At 34.5% G+C, this 25,942-nt stretch overlaps 1 protein-coding gene across 7 annotated transcripts in view; it reads left to right on the forward strand.

Annotated features, from left to right (window-relative positions):
* Window positions 1-25,942, forward strand: part of PCDH17 (protocadherin 17) — a 90,140-nt gene that overhangs the window by 57,756 nt on the left and 6,442 nt on the right. For 6 of the 7 annotated variants that reach the window (XM_038135576.1, XM_038135615.1, XM_038135583.1 and 3 more), the window contains exon 5: window positions 19,633-19,707. In XM_038135576.1, the coding sequence (XP_037991504.1) occupies window positions 19,633-19,707 (75 nt within the window). Of the gene's footprint in view, window positions 1-19,615; window positions 19,708-25,942 lie in introns of all 7 variants that reach the window. The other variant, XM_038135624.1, reaches the window with a different exon arrangement.

Here is a 25,942-nt window from a genome sequence, read left to right on the forward strand (position 1 = left end):
GAAGTTCATGAGGCTAAAGAATCTTGTTCCTAAGTTTTGGTAGACAAAGGGAAACAAAAAAAACCCAAAAAAATCAAAACAAAACAAAACAAAAAAAAAAAAAAGTGAGAGAGAGAGCTTACTTAAATAGTGTTTGAATTTCAATATTAAAGATTCATACTGAAATTCTCTCTGACAGAGCCTCTCTTTTTCCACAGACTAGATAGGGAGCATAAAAAGGGCAACTTCTGAATTTACATATCTAAGCAATGTAGCCCTCCCAGAACACAGATTATTTTATTCTTTATACTGGTAGAATTTCAGCCCAGGAGACTAGAATATAGTTGTGAGAGTTTCACAATACCTTTGTGAGTCTTTTAGGACCATTTGCTCTGCTGAACTAGTAAATATGCCTTCATATGCTGATGTTTTCCGCATATCTCCCCGGTGAAGGTAGCATCATTTTTCTGAGATAAAGACAGAAAAAGCTGTCATCTAATGCAAGCTGTTCACTTTTCAGTCGATATCGTGTGAACTACATCGGGTAATATACATAGTATGTGATCAAATGATCATATTTCGGTAAGACCTGAAGGTACACTGATAATTATACTGTTCACCACAAGTGTGGGTCTTAGTTAGGTGCTATTACTCATTTCTGACATAAAGGTATAGCACATTCTCCCTAGATCAAAGGTAGACAAATCTCATTACTGACAATATTTAACAACACAGAAGTAGAGAAGTATAAGAATAATTAATGTCTTTTCTCTTTGGATCAACACCCAGTGTACTGCCAAGTCTAATCCTTGACCCAAGTCCAGACTGAGTTTCCAAGAATATTAGGCTTGTTTAGATTTTTTTTTTTTTAGTTAACATCTTCTTGAGCATACTCGAGATTTAGATGACTGGATAGAGTTGGTGAATCTCAGCATTTTTAGAAGACTCATTTTGCAAAGAAAAGAGAGATGACTTATTTGAATGTCTGTTCCAGCTAGGATTGGAACCAGCCACCTTCCAGTCAACATTATTTGTCTTCCTGAGCTGCAAAGGGCATAATTCAGACTTTTTGGATTAACATTTACTGGGGGATGATTTAAATTTTTTTTATGGATAGCTATATTGAAGTTTGAGACTTTTGGTAGACACATACCTTGCATGATTCAAATATAAACAGCATATCCAATAACTTATTTTTCTATTATTTATTAAAAGGTTCATAAATAGGATGTATTATTTTAAATTACCATACCAGAACAGCTTGTTCTGTATAAAAATACATATTTTAGAATATTAAAATTGTAAAAGTAGTGTTGTGCAGAATGTTATATTTACAAGACTAGAGATTCAAGCAGCAGATACCAGATAAAACTTTTTTCCTGGGAACTTTGGCAACAATGTCAGAAAACTCTAAAGTGGTGAAATCTGGAGGTAAGAAAACAAATCAGGCCTCATGAGGAGGAAGACAATTATCAGAATACATAGAACAACACAAATATTGAAATTTGAAAAGAATTTAAATTAAATATCAGCAAACCTTAACTAAGGCTTGTCAACTTTGTGGAAAGCATATTTTAAAGTCAGGAAAAATTCCTTTCACAAAGACAGGAAGACATTATTCTGAGAGATACCATGTCTTGGTAGAACCTTGCAGTGATATTGTGTATATGTAGTAATTATATTTTTACTGTTGTACAAGAAACATTACTTAACAGCAATTACAAAAGCTCTGTTGCTGGTGAATACTAGGGAAAAATCTTGAATTTCATTTATTGAAAGAGAAGGGAAATAAAAAACAGACAAACCCATCTATAATATATTTTTCACAATATCATAAAATGGTTTAGGATGGCTCTTAAAAATCATAAAGCTTCCAACTCCCCCACCACAGACAGGGACACTGCCACTGAACCAGGTATCTCAGAGCCCCATCCAACCTGTCCTTGAGCACTTCCAGGGTTGGGACATCCACAACTTCTGTAGGTAACCTGTGCCAGTGCCTCACCACCCTCACACTGAAGATTTTCTTCCTAATAACGAATCTACAGCTACTTTCTTTCAATTTGAAGAAATTCCTCCTCATTCTGTCATTACATGCTTTTGTAAATAGTCTCTCCATCTTTCTTGTAGGCTTCCTTCAGGTATGATGGGGGTGTGCAGAAAAACTCTACCATAAACCATAGCACAGCATTGTCAATACCATATAAAAGAGCTCTTTGTGTTTGTAATGAAAATGCTGCTACATGGTTTTTATTTTCTCTTTCTCACTTTTCTTCCCTCCCCACTCCCCAATTAATCTAATAAACTTCATTAAATTGCAGTCTGGATGGTTTGATTCCAAGAATCCCAGTTTTCTAGGCATGCACAAGGGCACAGTAAGTTTCGACACACTCCATGGCAGGTAGTTCTAAGCAGATTTCCAGGGCAATTTTGGCATATGCCGGATGCAGGATGTCTTTCAGTTTCTTCCCACATACTTCTGCTTCCAGTCTTCCTCTTCTGCTTTGATTCCTTTGCTGGGGGCAAGCAAGGACGATGTGGAACAACAAGAGTTTTCTGCAACTTCGATAATTTAAAAGTGCAACTATCAAGATAGGCCTTTCAAGTATACTGAAGAACTCCTTCATGAAAATAATATTTTTCCACAAAGTAATATTTTGCATTACAAAAGAATTTTTCTGTTTTGTATGCACATATTTATGGCTAACTTGACTGGGCACATTACAAAAGCTATCCATGTAATCTTTCATTATTAAAGCAGCTTCTAGCATTAGATAGCTGTTAAAAAATATGAATTGTTTTTTCCTACCTTTTGAAAAAAGGACATTTGAAACTGGAGTTTGGTTTTGGTTGGGTATTTTTTTTTTTCTGGGTTTGGTCTTTTGTTCTTTGCGGTTTCTTTTTAAGTTGAAAATGATTGTTAAATTTCTGCCTTGGAAACAAACTAGCCATCATTCAGAAAAACAAAGGAAAATGAAATAATTTCATAATCTGTAACTTTCCTTAATGTAGTTTTGCCCCTCAAAATGATACTAATGTTTCAGATTTCTTTAAAACTCATATTTAGTTAAGAAACATCCTTTTATTCATCTTTGTCAAACTTTCTTTACTAGGTATGCCATCATTCAATGGCAGAATTTCTCTTTTACTTAAAAAGAGTTTAGAAGCTGCAAGTTTGTGACCTTCTTAAAGAATAAATGTTTCATAGATAAACTAGGAATTTACATATGTCTTCTGTGCTAATTTTTAACTATTCATCATGTTTTGGGAGAAAAATGAAAGCAAATAATATTTTTTCTTCAGCAGCAGCCATCAGATTATGTGGTGTCTCAGTAACAAAGGGTAGTATCTCATCCATATTGTATATAAAACATTAAATATGGAGTGCAAATAAATGAAAAAAATTCATGCAGCAGACAGGCTGAAAAAATGTTAAAATCAACATTTTTGCACAAGCATCCAGAATATATGGAAAATATTCAATAGTTTTCTGCCATACTAAGAATATAGAACTAAATCAGTGACAGTATGAATAAAAACCCCAAGTTGTCCAGTCCTCAGTTTTCAAACAGGAGCAGTTACACACTATTAAACCCATAGGGAAAACTTTTTTTCTTTAACAGGCTTGCTAGGATTCATCTCATATAAACTCACTCAACATTGAAGGAATAATTCCATTTACGGTGTTAATGTGAACCTGAATATAGAATCCTCTAATTACAGTAGGTTGTACATTCAATTACACTCACTGTGTTTTGTTTACATATACCACATAAAATGAAATTCATTCTAATTCTGCATAGTATTGTCTTTTGTAATTTGCATCTTCTTGTTTTAATTTGTGTGAACTGAAGATTTCCTAGAATTTTAGTACTTTTTCTAAAGTTAGCCTCAACAGGTTTAAACATTTTTTTCCAGATGAATTAGAATCCTTTATTTATACTAATAAGAATATCCTTTGGAAATTAAGGGGAAAACAGCATCTTTTACCTGTTCCTCTGTGTGGAGGAACCCTTATGTTTTAGTGGAAGTTTTGAATATCTGACAGTATAAGATTTTGTCATCTCTTTTAAGCTAGATGTAAAGTTCTAATTACTGAAATGTTTTTAAAATGAGGAATAATTCTCATGGAGCCATGGCTACTTTTGAGATAAATTTATGTCAAATAAAAAGCAAAGTGAATTTATCTTGGAAAAATAATACATATACATAAATATGTACTGAAAGACTACAAACCTTTATACAGAATACCTTTGAAAGGTCTGGAAGTCTTTCTTGTTGTGGCAGACTACCAATCTCAGTCAAATTCCTTCAACATCATCTGGACAAACTCTTTCCCACTAAATGTGCTACATATCCAATAAAAGCCTTATAAATGTGCATTTTCCAGACTTACTTTCAGGTGCTTCCATATGTTATGAGAGCATATTCAAGATCAGGATAGAAATGTATACAAATTAGATGAGAAGCCAAAGGAAAAAAAGAAGAAGGAAACATCTGCAGTGCATCAATGGGGAAAAAATGTTTAAGCTGCCTGTTATTAACTGCTCAACCTGTTTTATGCTGGATTTCTGCATAATTATGTTACAGAGGAAGGGAGAAAACAGATGTTGAATAAAGATTGAAAATAAGAAAATGAGACTGTTAGAAAAAAATAGTTGTGGTTGCTCACAGCTAGACATTTTTTGGCAAGACTTTTAGACAGCAATCTATTTCTCAAATTCATTGCCCATTTCTGCAAGATTAATGTAAAACAAAATGTTTCTTTTTAAGTCTGATCAGTTGAACAATTATACAGCTCCAATAATCCCCAAGTCAGTCTTTCAAGAAAGCAGCTGAATGTTTCCTCAAGCAGTTTCATAAATTAGATTAAATGAATATCATATCAGGTCAGAAACCCTATCAGCTCTTTTCATGGGAGGTTGTTGATAGCTTATGTAATTAGCTGTATTTTTCATCCTTTGCAAGTATCCAGATAATCCATACAAGATATTTTTTCACCATCTTTACAGAATAAATGCCATCAAACTGTACTCGTATGCTTTCTATGTTTCTCACACTTGTGTCATGTCTTAAAGTCAACAGAACTATAATTTTTTAAGAATGTCTCTATTTTTTTCTCATCTTAGTTGATATTTGCTGGTACTGAGTCTGATTGCATTAAGAAATTTCTGGATAGAGCTATCTAAAAAAAAGGGGGAAATTACATGAAGGCACTAAGCTAAATCATTTGCATCACTGCTACACTATATGCTCCATTTTACCCTGATTGTTACCTGTGAGAGTTAGAATTATTCCCGAATACACTCTGCAGTGGCCCTTGACTGAAAGAATCGTGTGCTTTATTGCAGCTGCTACCACACTTTTTCAGACATGGCTATTCACAAGATTAAGATTAAATCAGAGGCCATTTTGGAAGAGGGATTCAGATGTGAAATGAATCCTTTCTCCAAAGTTTAATTTTCTTCTTGTTAACTAAAAATATTTTATTTTTCAAGCATTCCCGACTTTGCTTTCCTTTGCTATCCTCACCCTACATACTATCACAAGTAGACTTCAGTCTGTTGATCTGCTTCTTTCAGGTGAGCTAATGCTTCATCTGTTAGCCATCTTCTCTTGTGATCCAAAATTTACATATGAGATTATAAAGATGTGTAGGGTTTGTTTTTTGAAAAGTTGCAGCTAAAAAATCACATATCAGGGCTTAATAGACAGTTATTTTTTGAAGACCTTACGAATAATTTGGTGAAGAAACTGCAAATTTGTATTAATTTTGCATTTAGGAGATTTGGACATAAAAAAACCTGTTCAAAATGATACCACTGTCTTCATTTTGGTCCTGATAGAGATCTAAAAGAAAGCATGCTATCTGAAAGAAGTAAAAATGTGTAAAAAAGACCGCATGAACCCGTATTACTTTGGGTGTACTGTGTGCATACACTTCCTCTTGATACATTCTTATTACCGATTGCAAGTGAATAGCAGTAGTTTGATGTTATATTAGGTTTAAAATCCCAGCTACACCATTAGCACCAATCTCTTCAGGAATGCGTGGTTCACGGATACTGGTAGGTTGATGGATCTGTCTGTAGAACTAGAACAAATCTTTCTTATGATTCATTTTTTGCCACAGATAAGCCATAAGACAAAGACAGCAGATTGATGGAGGTTTAGTTTTTCTGCTCTTGTTTTAAATAGTAGATGTAGAACAGGTTCTTCTATTTTATAGCCTGAAGCTGAACTGTCAACATAAAAGATGTACGAAGTTAATACCTGAGAGCAGGGCAGAAGAATGACTTCCCAGTTTTTTTTAAGAACAGATTAAACCCTGAACAATATAGCTCATTACTACCTAGTCTAAATGTATTGAAAAGGCAGTTTTTGCTAAAGCATGAAATATTTTGTCTTATTATTACCTACTTTACTGAAAGACACAAATTTCAGCTGAGAATGAGAAAGTTTTTCATTTACAACCTGCCTGTTCATGCTGAGAGAAATTTTATACCTGACCAAAACCATAAAGCTTGAAACAGTATTACTGCTTTTTGCTTATGTGAGTGAGTGTGACTGATTCTCATTTGTTGTCAGTATACAATTATGAGTTTATTAAATCTGTACTTCATGAGGGAAACCCCCAGAATTCATTAAAATATTCAAACTAAAATAACTAAAGGTGGTAATCATTCAGGTCTTTGTTCAGATTTGGAGATGAATTCAATGGTTTATTTTTAGTTTTGGATATTTTTTTCTCAATGAAAAAATAAAATTGCGGTGACTTCAGAAAACCATATGCCAGCTCTCTAAATAGCATTGATAGAACATTACACATTTTGCAGAAGGAACAAAATAAAAGAAACATGGGCAGAAAAAACCAGAAGATCAAGATGAGAAACAAAAGACTAATTAATAAAATATAAATAAAATTAGTTATTAAGAACATATTTCTTTTACGTATTTGGCAATTGCTTATATTTCATTAAAGCCAACATAATTTTCAGAAGATATTTCTCCTGTTCATCACCACAGATATCCAAATTTATTCCTAAAAGGAGATCCTCTGGACATGCGTAGGATAAAAAGTCCTGCTGTTTTTATTTCAGCTCACCTCCTTTTGACTAAAACTCTGGATATCTGGAACAACTTCAGTTAGACCTTAGCCAGAGCCCACTTTTGGGCATCTATTAAAATTTACTACTTTTTTTTTTCTTCCTACCAAGAAGAATTACTTCTTTGCCAGAGATTATGAAAGTGATTACAGCCATGTAATTTAAATATATACTTATGACAAAACCAATGTTGGTAAAATAGTCTTCAAGTTAAAATGTGCTGAAATGCAATCTTGTGTAGAGCTTATTAAACAAATAACATTTTATTTTCTAGTTTTGTTTAATATCAGTTGGGGAAAAAAATCCAAAACAATCAAACAAAGCCATACCTAACACAGCTGAGTTTAACCATCACCATTTAGATAAACTAAAAGTTTAGTTTAAAATGTTTTATGAGGCAGACTATAAGATTTTTATGATCACAGATTCCTTTTTGGTTTTAATAGGATGTTGCCTTTAGACAAAGCTGGTATATACCCCACATTCCCTTTACTTCATACTTGCCATCACATATTATGTACATACTTGTAAATTTATACTTGTGCTTTGAATTCTTTATATTGACCAATTACAAATTCTCAATTTAATTTTTTTTTTCTACTCATTTAGAAAATGGTATGATTAAGCTTGCTAGGTTTAAAGAATTTTGGCCTGAACATTTATATTGATAAATTTTCCTTCCTTGGGTGAACTGATCTTGGATAGTACTTAATTAAAAGTGTATCCAAAAAGTGATATTTATTGTCGGCTGGAGATCTATAATATAGTTCACACTGGAGGATGGAATTGCACCTTAGCAGAAGTATTTCTTCAGGTTTTGGCTATTTCTTCCCCCTAATATTTATGTTTTGTTCTGATAGAAATATGTTGGCCTCTTGTTGTTTTCTCCTGCTGTCTCTCGAAACTTCTTTCTTGTCCTTTGCTCCAAGGACAGGATGAGTAAAGAAGCTAATATGCTTCATTTTTTAAAGTAGCAGTAGGAGACCTTTTTTTCTTATGGAAGGGATAGAAATTTTTAAGTGAATTAAATTAGTTCTTTTTTGACTTGTGTAGGATGCTATGGTTTTCATTAATCATGTGTGAATGTGTTGTTACGTGATGTAACACAGATGGGCACAACAAGCTGGAGCATGTCTTCCAAGAAATTTCAAGACAGCTTTCTTGAAAACTGCTATGAAAAAAATAGCTCATTTTTGTAGCAAGAGAGATTAATCAAAATAGGACTTTGCCTAACACAGAAACAAAAAGAAACCAATTGGAAGCCACTTCTGCAGCTCTGCTCATAATCACTGACAAAATTCTTTGCAAAGTGTCTTGTTACAGAAGACTGTAATTAGGGTAGGGAACCAAGTATTTTCAATTATTTTTGCCAAAAGATGGTAACCTACATCTATATTTAGATATTTGGAGTGCCAATTTGATCCATATTCATACATCTAATTAGGAATTTTGATAAACTGTAAATATCTACATAGGCATGCGCATGATGTTGATTCTCCTAAGTAGGACTCCATATGTTATCTCACTTATGGACACCTTCCTCGGAGGCATGCAAAGATCAGAATCTGGTGCTACATCACTCTGACATTCCTTGTCAAGGTGTACATGTGTGTACCTGTAAACAGCACAGAACAGTACTGCACATCAAGTGGAAGTGTCTGAGTTAGTTCAGAGTCAACCTGGACATTTTGGTGAATTGTTTTAGGAAAATCTGATAATTTGTGGATTTCTTCAGGATAATCAGGATAATCTGCTTCTCCATGAGTAGTCATTTAAACATATTTTACATTGATTTGCTTAGCCATATTTGAAAAACTTGGCCAATAAATAGTTTATGGTACCATTAATGATCTCTTAAGTCTACTCCAGATATTCAAGGAAAAGAAAGAAATCCTATGTAGGGAAATCAGTCTTTCAACAACAGTTATGGAAAGATAAACCTGATTTTTTTTTTAGATATTTTTCAGGGGTTTTTAGTAATAAATCCATGAAATTACATTCTGTATCTGCACATTTCCCTGATTACCCATAACTTCTGAACCAGTATCTATCCAAGGATGCAGGACTCAAAAGTAAGTTTTCACGAATTTTGTGGATATAGACAGCTGTAATGGACTATTTAAGTGTTCAATATCACTGGAAAACTGATGTCACAGATTATTAGATGCTGAAGCCTCTTGACTGAAGAGAGTCATTAACAAAGCCTCAGTTACTTAGAAAGCTTCAAGCAGACTGTGTCTTCCAAGACATGTTAGTCAATACAAAAATTTTCAGAAGAGAAGCTTTAATTAGTTCCACTTCTCATGGCACTATGTGATATTGTAACCACATTATCTTTGTAGACAGTGCAACAGAAACCAGTCTAAGAAAAGAACCAAGCACAGGGACACTAACAGCCCCTTGGAGCAGCTCAAGGAGGACAGAACTGTCACATACAGATGTATTAGTGGGACAAAGAGCATAGAATCAGGGAATACCTTGTGCTGGAAGGGACCTTGAAGATCCATTCACTTTCAACCCCCCTACCATGGACAGAGAAATCTTGCACTAGACCAGGTTGCTCAAAGCCCCACTCAACCTTGCACAAAATATTCCAAATTCGAAAAAGTTTAATTTCCCTTTTGGTGACAGATGAATAGTCAAAAGATGTGGGCCACTAAGATTTGTGAAGTTGGTCAGAACATGCTAATAATGCAAAGGTTTTGGGTTCAATCCATGTACGGGCCACTTACTTAAGAATTGGACTTAAAGATCCTTTGTGGGTCTCTTTCAACCCAGAATATTCTGTGAAATCTGTAATTGTCAGTGAAATGACTCTCCAAAAATCAGGGACCAGCACACTTCTGAGACTCTTGGAACTCTGGAAAGACATTTGATTTGCATATACTGAAAGAATGCACACGAATTGAATTCAGGGGGCTGTTGTACCTCTATCTCCCTTCTCATAAAACCAGAATATTTCTATTTAGAAAATAAAAAAATAGGGATATTCTCCTGATCTGCTCCAAGGTCCACTTTACTGAATGATGGATTCTGCACTTCTCTAAGAAGTCTTCATAAGAGGGTGATAAATAAAATGGTTTCCATAAAAGGGAGATAAATAAAAAAGGAGAAAAATGAAAATTAAATAAAGGTCCCCATAATAGGGACAATGCAAACAACACAGCATGTGTGGGGACTGCTTTGCTTTGTGCATAAGATATAAGTTGTTGGTTCTTGGTATAATTACTAATTACCCACAATTATCACCAGTTGTATTCATGGGACAGGATGCACTTTTATCATCGAATAAGATTACAGTATATGTTCTTTCTGATGCCTTATAGCATCTTATAAAATTATCCTCTATTTGTGATTCTTTACCTGCTTTTCCTCAAATATCTCTAAAGCTGCTTTTTAAGAGAAAACATTTTAACAAATGTCCTTGAACTCTGAAATGAATTTGTTATATATATAAAATTGTATTCACGCTTCTTAGAATCATCTCTTTTCACCTCTTCATGCAGTGATTTCCTTCAGGTTGTTGTAACTGCACTTGATTGAAGCATAGGAGGCTAACAGATGCAAAATCAGTTTTATATCTTTTGTTCTGCTATGCAAGTATTGAAAGCTTTACTAATAGTTTCAATTTTAACATGGCTTTTTTTCTACTTTTATTGGTATTTTTATAATTGTTAGTAGGGTAATTAAATACTTGTCATACATTTCTTGAGAAACATATGACAAGTAAGATATTGTAGAAAAAGGCTTGACTTTATGATGTAAATCCAACAACATCCTTGTGAACATTACTGTTTATGTATATGAAAGTGATCTCTTGCAAAATGTCACTGGGATACAATAAGTGGCCTTTGGTCCTTAACTTTTTCAGACTCCCAAGCACTAGTCTCTTGGCCAGGATTTGTACCATGGTTCCACACCAATATGTATATGGAAATGACATAATTAAAAAAATAAAAATAAATTTTCAGATATTTATCTTGCAAAATTTTAAGCAAGGCTGAACTTTCACAGACAAAATCATTTTCTAGGCTAATAACAGCTTTTCCATCACTATTATATGCCCAAGTTCATGCAGATGATGAATTCATCTTTGATTTTAGTCATGTGTGATCTCACTGAAAATAAGGAATATTGTATATTCTTTCTGAAAGCCTTTAAAAACCGAAAGATTAAAAATTATGCCATAAACAGCTGAGCAACAAATTTGACAGACCTTATCCTAGTGACTACTTAGCACACCTGAAGACATTGATAGGAGACACAGAATAGATGGTTTAAAATGATTTTGTCTTTTTTCCTATTCCAAACACTTGACTTTTCCCATAATTTTGGTGGGTAGAGAGAGGCTTTAGACAGGCAAAAGAAATCTAAAATTCAGGTGTGTTTTAGCACCCGGGCTGTTTCTACATTTTTATCTACATTATCCCATGGCATGAGTTAAGGATTTTATCTATATTACAAATCTGTCCTCAGAAGGCTTTACATTTCCCATTGCAGCCTTTGATAATTCAATTAGTCTCTCAAAAAGTTGGTAGCAGCTGATAAATTCACTTTAATGTTAAATAAAGTACCCCAGCAGGTTTCTCTTAATATCCTTGCTTCTCAGGGAGCTTAACTCTAGACCTCCCAAAAGCAACTTTCTGCAAGGAATATGAGGGCCATTGGAGCAGATTAAAAGAACTGTCTCTTCCAACATAGCTTCTCACCATTAATAAAGTTGCTTCAGGTGATGGCAGAAATCTCACTCACTCAAATGTCTGTCCATCTTGTTTAATTCATTTTAATTGGCAGCCTATGGTCCCTCCATGGAACAGATTCCTTGAATGTGATGAATTATCCCACAAACAGAGAATGGCATTACACAAGCTGAATTTAACCCTTCCCTTTAAACATTGTCTTTTGGGATTCCCAAATCCTATTGGCAGACACTGATTACTGAAAAATAAGTAGGAGGGGATTAGCTAGATCTGCATTGACTATGTCTTTGGAGACTGCTGACAAAAAAAACAATTCGGTTTTTCTACTTCTAGTAAATGAATAAAGAATATGTTACATGCAAAAGACGAACAACGGGATTTAATGTGGTAAATAGATGCATATCCCTGCAGAAATCAGATAGCAATGCAGAGGGAAATATCCTAACAAAAAAATGCTGCTTCACTACTCAGAAAGAGTTGGCCTTAAAAGGCAGGCTGTCATTGACCTTCCGTACTGGATTACAGTTTTGCTAGGAGGAAGCCTTGAATTTTAGATGTATTCATCCATATCATCAAAGATACATGTTGTCATCATAGTTAGAGCAGGCTAACTGGGACACTGAAAGCTTATAGAAAATGCTGTATTTCCTCCTCCAAAGTCAGAAAATAAAAAGTGGCTGAAATATACATATCCCTCTTTGTGTGAAATTATTTATCCTGTATTTTTACCCCTTTTTGATTACCTCTTTGAAATCTAATAGGCAATTACATTCCAGAACAACATTTGCTGATTGTTTTATAAAACAGATTTTCACAGTAAGCAAAATAAATATATTACTTTAGATATGATTTTTTCAAATAAAAATTTCAAACAAATTAATTTCTAATGAATTAGTCATAGGAAACTTTAGAGGAGAAAGTTTGCATAAACATTTAAATTTAATATATTATTTCTTCTCTTTTGTTTTTTGTCTGGAAAATCAAACTTACATAAGATCTTCTTTTTATTCAGACTGTTTAGCCTAACAAAGAATTTCCCTTTATTTTGCCATACTAGTTCTACTTTTTCCTGATATAATTATTTTCTTTTTAATAGCCCTTAGCTACCAAAAAAACCCCATAGTCTAAACCTGAAAATATCTACCCTGGCAGATTCAGTCCCGGTGTATCTTGTGAATATTAGCCTTATTTCTCTGTCAAGTAAAGGCTCTGAAAAACCTCTTGAAGGGCAGGTGCAATGAACTGCAAAAGAACTCATTGAATACAGTTTGGAATTCAAGCTGGAATTGAATATATTTGTATATCAAGAAGACCAATAAGCTGTAGTCCCTAAATCTAGCTGTGGTAAAATTTCACAAGATCACTTGATAATGCAGATATACTTACAGGATTACCATCATTGGTTTTCTGCTTGATTATGTTTAAAGAAAAAATTAACTGCTAAGTAAGTGTATTAGTTTTTCAGAGGACTGTGACTGGTATTTTATGAACATAGTTGTTGACAGTTGTTTATCATCATAGTCTGGCTCTCTGAAAAATACCAACTTAACATTGTTGAATGAAAGAGTACATGCCAAATGTTAGCTGAGAATTTATCTAAAGAAGGAATACTGGGGCTGATTTTGAAAGCGACAGGTTTAATGAATGAAAGAGCTCAGTCCCACACAGCCTTTAAAATAAAAATTTTGAGATCTGATTTCTGAGAATGGAATCAGCGACTTGTGGGAATTCCAAATATGCTGCTCTATATCAATAGATTTACAAGTTGCCCAGTACTCTACTGTGTTTAGGATTCAGCTAGGTCTGTGAGCCAGCAGAGGCTGGGCTGCAAAAAGCAAGGTATGGCTGGACAAAAGATTTGGCTCTGCCCCCAGATTCCTTCAGGAGACAGGATGATGTTCTGGTTAAGTTGGCAACATTAAGCTGGCTTGTTCTGGAGACAGAGTTGATCATCTCATCTGGATTTCTCTAGCTAAATTTCTGGAATTAAAATAAAATGCCACTTCACACCATGTCAAATATCTTTTTAATTGTGAAAGAATCTATACATTAGCAAAGTCACTCCCTGCCATGCTCCTGATATGAACTTGGAGTCAGAGCTGCAACTGAGGAGTCTGGATCAGCTGCTATTCTCCTCAGTGAAGAACATCAGATCCCAATGTGTTCCTGTGTTCCTTCAGGCATTCAAAGTGCAGAAGTTTGTCACAAGTCTTAATTCAGGAAAAAAAAAAAAAAAAGCAGTAGCTTGTTATAAGCATGCTATCACAGTAAAAGGGAAGAAGAAAATTTGTTTGCTTTTTCCTGAAAATAGCTCAGTGGAAAAATACCATGAAACTTGATCTGACAAATATTCGCAAATATTCTGTGGGTTTCTCAGGATTTATATGTGTGTGGAATCACTTAGCTATTAGTTTGCAAAGGGACTATTTTCTTACCATGATAGGACAATGTTAATTAGGAGCACATCATGGAAAAGGGGACTCATGTTGCTAAGTTACACACCTCAATCCCACCGACATTACTTTAGGAAGTATTGGGCTCTTAGACTGAAAGCAGACAATTTTCTGAGTGCTGGAAAGCTTAGCTTACAGGAAAAGGCAGACCAGTTGATATATATCCCTAAGACGAAGACAACTTCAGGACATCAATTCTATGCCTATGAAGATAGATAGACCTGCCTATGAAGTGTTCTAGGTCTGGATCCTTTCAGTGGCATTCTAAATGGCTCTCTGAATCCATCCTTCTCCATTGTCTCCGGAGATGACATAAGAATTTTAGCCTAATTTGAATTGTCAAAAATTAGATTATGTGACTTTCTCTGTTTGTTGAATGAAATTATTCTGTTTTATAGCTGCTGCTATGTCACTGATGAAACTAATATACAGCACATGAATCTACATCCTGTGTGCTTTTATTCAGTCCCTTGACTGACAAGAACTCTCCCTTAAACAGGAGTTTAAATGGAAGCACTCTCCAGTTTGCTTGTTGCATGATAATAAAACTTTAAGTGGAGAGGTGAAAAACCTGTGGCCTGCCTTCCTATTCCCCAGGGTTTAATGCACATGCTAGGAGGAAGTCAAGCTCTTCAGAAAACCTCAGCTGTAGGAATAGCTTTACTCTGAGTCCTAAATAGACTTGGGCAAGTACAGTTGCATTAGGAAAGTCTATGCTTTACAGTCTTGCTCAAAGAAATACATCTTAGTAGAAGAAGCACCTTGAGGATATTTCATCTTTGCTGTCATGACTAATTTCAGATGTCAAACCAGGAACTTTTTTTTTTTGTTTTATTTCCCCCTCTTATTTTACAGACAGAACTCATTTCTGTGTGTTTTCTCAATTAAAAACATTTTTTTACTTTGCTGGGGGATTTTGAGATGAACATTGACACAAAGGTTAAAGTAACTTCAAAAGGCCTTCAATTCAGTATTACTTCTATGCAGCTACTTCCATCTTTCAGAGTATTACTGCTCTGCATGGTCTGTCTAACCAAAGAACAAGATTTTCCATGCTCTTTGATCTTTTAAAAATATATTGAAATCTGAAATCAAGTGCTTTGCCTGAGTCTTGACTCTGCTGGCAACAGTGATCTGAATAATGTAATAGCATGTAGAGTACCCCAGTAACACCTAAAATAAAAAAAAAAAAAAAGGCATATTTCAGAATCAGTTCACCTATGTCCAGCAAATTATTAAAAGCTCTGAAATCTGATGTGGATAAAAGAGGGGTCCTAAAAAACCAAGACAGGAAAAAAATAAAAGAAGAATAAATAGAAGAAAAAAAAAAAAAAAAGAGTTCCAGTTAAAACAACCCTATTTGTTTAAAATACTGTTCAAAGTGCAAATGTTATGCTAAGACAAGAACATAATCTCTATCAGAAGGTACAGCTAAAATATTTTTATTATAGCTGTAGCACAGAGCTCATTGGAAATCTTGCCAATAATGCAAAAACAATGCCACCAAAAAAAAAATCTAATTAACCCTTTCATTTATTTCTTTCACATTACCCATCTAGGTTAGAGGGTTTCTACATAGCAATAGTGGGGACAATTAAGTCTGTTTAACACAGAGACAGATGCCAGATGTATGCGTGTAACAGTTACAGAGGAAGCATATGCATAGTATCAGCTCTACAAATAGTCAGGCTCCCTAGGCACTCGACAGTTTTGAAGCTAAGGGAGGGAATGTTTTTATGTTAGAACATTTTCCCTTGGTGGTAGCAAATTAGCTGCTTTGTATCCATCTTCAGCTGGAACTGCAGAGTCACTTGAGAGCTTACAAATAAGTTTAGAGCTCTGCTAGACTGTTTCTTAGGTACCTGAGAAGTGGTATACATACTGTGCCTTAGCACGGGCACCTGTGCAACAGGTGCAAACAAAACAACAACTAAAAAGTTTGATTCTTTTTCCCATAAGACAAATTTTTCTTACTTTAATTCCTTACAGAATTTGTTCAAAGCCAGGCTGAGTCTTACTTTCAGATATGGTACTTTATTTTTGTCTCCTTGGGAATTAAAGAAATTCTTCTTCTTGAAGAAAAACAAAGCAAAGTTACATTTTTATTAGGAAACCCAGAGGCTGTTTTTGAGGAATCATGCAATAGATATTGGGGCTCAGATTTCTCTGCTTTCCATTATCTGTGATAATCAGAATTCAAGCTAATAATAACTGTACAGGCCTCTCGCCTCCAATAAAACAATAAGCCTGGGAGGAGGGGGACCCATTAAAATAATTTTGTAAAGCATACATGAAACCCTAAATGAAGTAAATATTATAGTGATGAGTTCCAGTAAATTAAAAGATTGCTTTAAATACCCTGAGAAAATCGACAATGGTCCATACCTAGAATACGTTTTACTGCATTTTATGGCAGGTTTTCCCCATTTCTAGGGATGTAGTACTTTCATCATCTCTACAGAGTAAAGATTTTCTTAAAGAATGTCAATAGATTGATGTTAACTGGCTTATTCTGAATCCTTCTGTAGCTTTAAATTTAGCAGCTGCATCTTTTACTTGCTTTACCAGAAGAGTGTTTAACTTATCTAATGCCTCACTTCTGATTTCCTTTGTAGGGTGTTCAGATAAGTAAGGCTGAGAGCACAGCTAACAGAAATTACCCTGACTGCATCTTACTTGGTGGTGATATCTGTAATTAGCTTTTAAGTCTATCTCCAAGACTAGAATACACTTTTTGTAAGAACATGGCTCAGATTAGAGGTGTTGCTAGACACCAGAAAAATTAGCTTCCAATAGTCACCAGGCTTAAAAAGGGAAGACATTAATGAAAACAAAGAACACATAATGACAACATCTTTGGAAATAATTCCCCAAATTGACAATTTTTCTTAAAGCTGTCTTTTTTCACATCAAAGTAGTCTGACATAAGTTCAGAAATTGAAGCTATAACAAATGAAAAGATGACAAGTAAAAAGGTGAGTCTCAGTTGAGCCGCTGAACTGCTGCACATAAAAGTAACTAGGAGAGATTCTTCTGTATTAGTGGTGTTAATATCTAAAATCTCCTCAATCCTTGAAATATAAGAAGGTGATCTGTAGCTTAGAGTTCTTGATGAAGGATCTGGGAAAAAGAAGATATGAATATTCTGAAGATATCTTCAGTAAGTGTCTTTGAGACATTAATCCACTGTTCATGGAGAATCTGAAAATGTGGTACTGAATCTGTTTACATGTATAATTCTCTTTGCCCAACTGGTTATATTTAGAGAGTCAGATTTAAAAAAGACATCCTTAATTATTCTTTCTGATTGATCTAATTGGAGCACTATCCAGGCAGAAATTTAAGTAGGATACCATTATGAAACTTAAATTGCTAAGAGAATTTGGGTTCTTCATAAAGTGACACAAGAGTAATCCCATTCTGCTAATCTCTTTGGAAAGTGGTAACAACACACTAGAAATCTTCTAAATAATAGTCTAAGGGACCCTCTAATCATATGATAATGAATACATTACTTAGCATGGGGAGGACTCTACATGAAACTCTTAAAAGTTTCTTTCTTTTATAAGAAGATATTTCTGCATCTCTATGTCCAAGTGAGAGCTCCTTAAGATGTCTAGACAACCTAAAGTTTTTTTCTGAGAGCAGCATTATGAAAAGTGTTCTTCCTCCTAGTCTGTCAGATGCATTTTAAACCTTCCATGAAGTCCAAAGTATAGGACCTGCTTACGACATCAACCCTTGAAGCAGCGTATGATACCCAGTAGGGTTTTCCATCTGTCAATGTAAAGCCTACATGGTCTCATTATGGCTGTTAAAAGATATTTTAAATGTAAATCCAGGCATACTGGCAGGAATGGGGAGGAAAAATGCTCTTTTTCACTAAAGTGGCCATTCAGATTTTGAATGGTTCAGCATCCATGCAGTCTTTGTAATTATTTTTATGAGAGTTTGCAAAGGAAAACAGGTAGCATTTGAAGAGCGTTACTACATTGATTTTGTTTCGGACAAAGCCAGGCTCCTACACAGAGGCTGACAGACTTCCATTAAACAGAGTCTACCTACAGTCAGGATGTAAACAGAGCATCAAAAGAACATAGAGATTTCCTCAGAAACCTGTCATGTCTCTCTCCTCAGTGGCACCCTCCTCAGTCAATATCTGTAAACAAGTTGTCATATCCAAATTTGAGGCAAGCTTGCAAAGCGAAAAGCTTGGTACCTTCTAATTAAAGATTTGTACGCTGAGATAATTGGCAACTGGTAAGGAAAGTTCAGTGGTGTAACATATAGCTCATCGCTGGTGGCTTGATGGTCTGACAGATGGAGATAGCTCCTTGAAATTATGGAGCTTTTATATTGGTATTTTAGGAAATGTCAACAGCATGATTATATTTTCATTAATGTTGTCTTTTCTTCCCATTCATTGCTTTTGTTTGTCATAATCACTTGTTACCTTTTGTCTCTAACTATACAATCTGTTAATATTTGTATAGGCAGGCTCACAATGGTCCTGGTTAATGACTAGATTATAAGCTTTGCCACACTACAATATTTACTAAGTGCTGCAAATTAGATATGGAGATCATTGATACTATAATTATGACTAGCTCACAATAAAGTTAGTAAAAAGAATGTGAATATCATGCAAATTGTGCAAATGATTACACAAATTCAGTTAAGTTTCAGATTTAAGAATCATTGCTTTTGTTGATGCTAGTGCTGAAACAATGCCACTGTAATATCTTTTGCACTGCCTTGATCAAGAGTGAAAATGTGCTATATTAAAAACGTGCTTTCTAGAAGATCCACGAAGCTGTCCTTTTCTGTTAATTACTGCAGTTTAGTTTTCCTTCTTTCTCAGGAAACAGCTTGGGGCTCTTCAACAAAGATCTACAGTTTAAAACTATCAATGTGTCATATCGCTAGAGTTTCTCAGTATCTTCTCAGCTGAGTGCAGGGCTGGCACAACTAACCTTTGTACATCTTCCACCTTCAGCCTTGGGCTAGGAAGACTTTCTTATGTGGGATGGTGAAGAGACCAGAACGACTTTTTCATGACTGTTGTATGGTCGTTTCACTGCAAATTAGAGTCAGGACCATTCAACTTACAGGCAAACAGTGGAAATCAAGACTGGGTGTCCATTTTCTTCTTTCTCCTCTATTAGGAAGAAATGAGGCATACTTTTCACTAGTTAGATATTTTCAACTCACTACCAGCTGTAGAACTGTGTGTTTGTACCATTGAGAAAATTAGTGAAAAGTTTAAAGGGCCGTAAGCTGTGTCTGGGTCACAGGTAGAAGCTGTTTTTCTGCTGCAGAAGTTTTGACATTGTTGTGAATTTTGGAAGCAGAGCCTATCCCTGTCTGTGACTCACAGGTCTGATTTGCCTCCAGAACAGCAAGGCAGAGGCCAAAGACCCATTGTTGGGATCTGTGGACCAGCCCGCTGTGAGGATGGAAAATTTTCAGGTAACACAAATATTTTCTTTCTCTTATATTGTTTTTAATAAAATATGTGATTGTCATTAAACTGTAATCATTTAATTAAAGCATACTTCTGTAAGAAATGTTTTAAATTTTCCATAGTGCTCCCTGTAATCCTGAAATATTCCTTCAATATTTGTTGTCTGGGACAAATGTGAACTAGAATTAAATCCATAGGTCATCATGCTTTTATGACTTTTGAAGTGTTTTATGTCATAGCAATATAAAATACATATTTTGTCTTTATCCAGTATCTAGAAAACAAGCAAACAAAGCCAACTAAACAAAAACCCAACACCACCTGTGAGAAACTGTGTAAGGATTATAGACCTCAGAAACTTGTATTTATAATATCAGGAGAAAAACATGAGATCCAAGAGGTTTACAAATGTGGCAGTCTACTCTTGTTTTACAGCCAGTTATTTTGCTAATCTGAGCTGCATAATTGCTTTGCCTGACTGAAAGGAGCCTTTAAACAGACAAGCCAATATAAATACTCAGATAGGAGACAGCTCTGTTTAATAACAGCAAGAGAAGTATAGAAGTATTTGTTTATCTCTGCTCATTTATGTCAAAATCAATTGTAATTAAACAGAAATCCAACCACAGAGGTAGTGCTTTAGCTGATTGTTCTCAATAGAAATGTCATATAGACCCAGTGTTTAGGACATGCCAAAGCACATATTATTTGTCTCCTGTAATAAATATCTACTTATAGCCTTTCCAGTTCTTTAGTAAAGACAATTGCCCGTCTCAATTAAAAAAAAAAAAAAAAAGAAAAAAAAAAGAAAAAAAAAAGTAAGCCACCATTTAATGTAAGTTCTGTGAGGTTTTCTGGTCATATTTTAAAAATTACTGAAGTTCTGAAAAGCTGAGTTAATTACATCCTCTGTTAGATATTATGTGGCATTTATTGTCCATCTGCTTACACATATGTACAGAAAATACAGATCTTTCATATCTATTTAAGGTATTAAAAATATGAAGCATAGCATTATTTTATTAGTCTAAAACATGTAACTGGTGTTGGTGGAGTTTTTTTAAATAAAATCATAGAATGGTTTGAGTTGTAAAAGATCTTAAAGATCATCTAGTTCCCTGTCATGAGCAGGGACACCATCCACTAGACCAGGTTGCTCAAAACTCCATCCAGACTGGCCTTGGACACTTCCAGGAATGGGACAGCCTGTTCCAGTGCCTCATCATCCTCAGAGTAAAGAATACTGTGTTTGTGGTTAGACCAGGGAAATACAAGCTGCAGAGAATTTTACACTTTGTTTCATAACTGAGTAAATTCTAAATAGAAAAACTTTCAATAATGAACAAAAATTCACAACATCAAGGCTGATCTCCTACACAAGTCAGTGTGAACTCTGTGTATGCATTCATAGACAGATCTTTGTAATGTGAAAAAAAGGGTCATCAAAGATGTGCTTTACTATTCTCTGTAACGGAATGAAGAATAGAACATTTAAAGAGTGAAAGTATTGTGAAACTGCATGCTTTCAAAAAGAAGGCAGCATACATTTTGAAATGGGTCCTCTGGTTTATTTTTTATTTGGACCTGTTAGTTGATAGTCATTCCAGTCAACGGAAGCTTTAAAGCGTCCCTGACAATTAAGGCTTATTTTTAGCTTCCACATTCATAGAAAGGGATTTAAAAAAATAGACAGTTATAAGAAGGTGTTTATGCATAAGCAAAAACTAGACATCCCCCACTGAAAGAGAAAAAAGGATATCTGAATGATAGGCTTTCCTAGGACAATTAAAAATAACAAAAGCTACTGGTATTTTAAAATATTTAGCGTTATTCATGTACTAAGGTAGCCATATTTTTATTTAGTCTTTATCGATGATCAAATGGCAAATTAAAGCTACATTTTTAAATATATTGTGAGTAAGAAGTTCTTAGCAAAGAATGCACTTGAATGAAAATCTGTTCAAATCTCATAAATTATAATGATCTTACTCTGTCTGCCTTAACTCCAAATAAAATTTGATAAAATTGTATTCAAGTTTTGTGAGGAATAGGATGGCATAGATTTAGCTGTAGGTCGAAGTCTATGCCTATTTATATATCCAGACTTGTTTATTGGGGTGATCAGACTTTAAATATACATAGATTCATATATATATATATATATATATATAGCATATATGTATATGTGTATATACATATATTTATAGTCTGATTTCCCACATATGGGAATCTTGATATTTAGTATTAAATTATATGGAGTGCTTCAATACAGACTATAGTTTTCTTCATCCTATAAGTATAGTACATAAAATATTTCTTGGAATTGTTTGCATGCTGATGTTTACCTTAAATTTGTTTTGTTGGGTTTTTTTTGCTTTCTATGTATGTATGATTTAAATAATTAGGGACCAGTTAAATTGCAGAAAGCATTGTATTTATTGAATTGATTTTTCCACCTAGCTACTGTTTAAAAATCTAATAATTCTTGAGCTTCCTCCTTTTTATTATTATGCAAATTTTATATAATTAGTGAGTCAAAATAAGATATCTGTTTTAGCCATTGAAAGGAGCCAGCTATCTAAAGCATTAATTAATTAACTTCATAGTGCAATATATTTAGGGTGAGATCAGTGCCCACAATTAATTTTGTTCAATATTTATAAAGAAAGTGTAGAAAATTGTAGATACCACAATAAAAGAATCTTTTTCTCTTAGATTGACATAGAGGGCAGATATTAAATACAACTCATCTGCTAATAGAATAAAATATGTAAGATATGCCTTCTGCTGTGCCAAAATACAAACCTTGCATTACATTTTATACATTGCCAATATAACTTTCAACCTACACCATCTCTGAATTTCCATCCAGAATACATTTCCTATCTAGGCGACTGTTGTTTACAGATATCTTGTTTCCTTTTCTTTCTACAGCTGATAATTTAGCAGTTCTATTTTAGTGTATGTTCTCCCCTAAGTGCATAAAGCACTTCTGACTGTTTACCCTTAAAGCTCCAGAGAGTTAGGAAAACCTCTAGACTGCTTCTGTTTATTGTACACACATGCACTGTTAAGGGTTTATTTTCAACAGGAGGGAGACAAGCACAGAGATAAAGACTGATGGTGCATATCACTCTAGCAGCTCATCTTGCTGTACAGCACAGCATATAACCTATTTTACATATATATATTTATATATTTACCTTTAAATTGATTCTATTTTCTCATATACACTAATTTGGCCCTTGGTGGTGATAGTTCACTTTATGTTTGTAGTTTCTGCTACTAGTACAAAAATCCCTGTTTGATTTTCTTTGCTGTGTGGTAGCTGTTTCAGTCAAAATTACAGGCTAATGGTGAGATAAGCAGCTTATAATGTATGATAATCAATACTCAAAATCCATTCCCTATGATGTGACATTAAAGAATGAAATGCAAAGGCAGAGATTTTCAGGGCTAGAGGAACAAAGCTCATGGAATGCAGGTGGGTTTCAACTCAAGGTCATTCCATGTATTTTTTTGTAGTTTTTCTGGCTCCATATTTAATTAAGTAATGCTACTATGTCCAGGGAGCAGAAATGGAAAGTTAGTCAATACGGTGAGTAGGAATGTAAGTATAAAAATTGCTTTAACAGATACAGGAAATGAGAAGGAGAAAGAAAATAGACCATGCAATATATACATAACGTATATCTGCTATATGACATATATCTCTTTTACTTGGAGATTCTTAGCAAACTTTGTATTTTCATTGGCAGTAATAAATAATCTAAACACTGTGAAAGACCCCTCCTCATACCAATGTATGTGCATGCATGTGTGTGAGAGCTAAAAATAAAAATCTTCAAACATAACTTGGTTGTAAAAAATTAACCTAATGAGTGTTGAAAATCTCAAAGCATAACTTTTGGCTAAGAACAGAATACCTACTGAATAAGTTTGCAGCTTATTTCCAGTGACTGAGAGCTCTGAACTTTACCTTTCATCTGAGCTTGTTTGTTTCAATCTTAGTTCAGGGAATATTTATTTTTTTTAAAGAAATACGGTTCAATTGAAATTTAGAAAAAGAGTCAGTGTGAAAACAGAATTTCCTAGTTCTATATTTCATATATATATATATATATATATATATATATATATATGTATATATATATGTATATATATGTATATGTATATATGTGTTGTCAATGTACAGAGCAGAGGGGATTACATATATATACATATATATATATATGTATATATGTATATATGTATATATGTTTATATGAATATTTATTTAATTTATTTTAAGCTAATATGACATAGAACTACTACCTGAAAGACAGAAAGAATTTTCCTGCTACAGATGGCTTTTTTGTGGTATAATGGAATAGACTGTAATGTTTGGGTTATTTTTTTGTGAGAAAGGAAAGAGCAAAGAGGGATCTTGCTCTGATAAAGTAATTGAAAAGAGAGAAGCAGAGAAAAGTACTGGTCCTTTGATTGTGCAATTCTGAGCATTTTATGGTAGCTAACACGCAGGGATTTTTTTTTTTTTTTTGTCTTTTGTTATAAAGCAACAAAATTGTTTACAAATGTCCATATGAAGGATAGTTAAGCTTACAACATAAAAGTTAGTTGGAAAGCTGATTAGTTGTTTAGGTAAACTTTTAAAAGTGCCAGAAAGCATTTACTCAGAATAGTCATGAATTCCATATGAGAGAAAAAATAACTTTAGATATTGTTAGGGAAAATCCTGAAGAAAGCACCTATTTCTCCTATTTCTGTAAGTCCACTTTTAAGGTTAGAGGCTGAGCTTGCCACAAGTCTACTCTGAAGGATCAGGAAGATGAAAGTGTTTTTAAAAATATATTGATTTTGTTTGTTTTGTGGAGTTTTATGTTTCTGAGTAAGTTTTTTTGGAGCAGGAGGAGATAGTTTGGTTGTTTGGGGATTTTTTTTTTTTTTTTTTTTTTTTTTTTTTTTTTTTTTTTTTTAGAGCAAGAGAGAGTGAGAGTAGCAGTTTCCCTTGGCTGTTTTAAAGCAGCAGCTGTTTGATGCTGTAGAAACTCCAGAAAACTAGATACAGAACTTTAGTGGAGGTGAACTAATGGGTGGAATGAGGTGTATAGCTATGTCCTTCATTTGTATGGCTCCCATTTCATTAAGCAATTGCCACACATATGTTGTCTCTGTGGTTATGCATACCAATGCCATTTCATTCAAGTGAAATAAAATCAAATGCAACAAACTTAAATTTCTTCCTCAAAATTGTTTCAGTTTTGCTATTTTGTTACAGTCCTAAGGTTGGGGTTATTTTACTCCTGCTTTTCATCATGATAATTTTAGTTTTTATTAGATAATAAAACCAGCATGTGGATTAGTTTCCTTTGGAGATCATAGCATCGTTGAATGGTTTGTGTCACAAAGGACCTTGAAATATCTACCATGGGCAGGAATGTCCCTCACTAGATCAGGTTGCTCAAGGTCACGTCCAACCTGACTTTGAAACCTCCAAGTGATGAGACATGCATAATTTATCTAGGAAATCTGTTCCAGTATCTCCCTACTCTCATATCAAAGAGCTTCCACCTCATGTACAATCTAAATCTGCTTTCTTTTAGTTTATGCAGCCCAGGACACAATTGGGTATCTGGGCTGTGAGCACAGGCTGCTGGCTCATATCCAGCCTTTCATCCACCAGTAGTCCCAATCCTTCTCAACCGGACTGCTGTCAATCTGTCCATCCCCCATTCTGTATTGATACTGACTTCTCCAACTCAGGTACAGGACCTTGCACTTGGACTTGTTGAACTTCATGATGTTCACGTGGCCCCCATCTCTCGCCTGTCAGTCCCTCTGATGGAATCCCTTCCCTCCAGTGAACCAGATGTACCACTCAGCTTGTTGTGATTCTAGGGTGCACTCAGTTCCATTGTCTATCTCATTTATGCAGATAATAAATAGTGTTGGCCTCAGTGTGGACCCTGGAGGGACAGCCTTCATTATGGTTTCCACTTGGACATTGAGCCATTGACTATAGCTGTTTGCATGTGACCATCCAGCTACTACCTTATTGATCTGACAATCCATCATCAAATCCATCAATCTCCAATTTAACACCAAGAATATTGTGGCCATATCAATATTTGACCAACTCAAAGGCCTTACAAAAGACTTTGTCATGTCCACTGATGCATTCACTCCATCCTAGAAGGCCACCAGATTAGTCAGACACAATCTGTCCTCGATGAAGCCTTG

The sequence above is a fragment of the Motacilla alba genome, chromosome 1 (assembly GCF_015832195.1).
Source record: "Motacilla alba alba isolate MOTALB_02 chromosome 1, Motacilla_alba_V1.0_pri, whole genome shotgun sequence".
Lineage (NCBI taxonomy): Eukaryota > Metazoa > Chordata > Aves > Passeriformes > Motacillidae > Motacilla > Motacilla alba.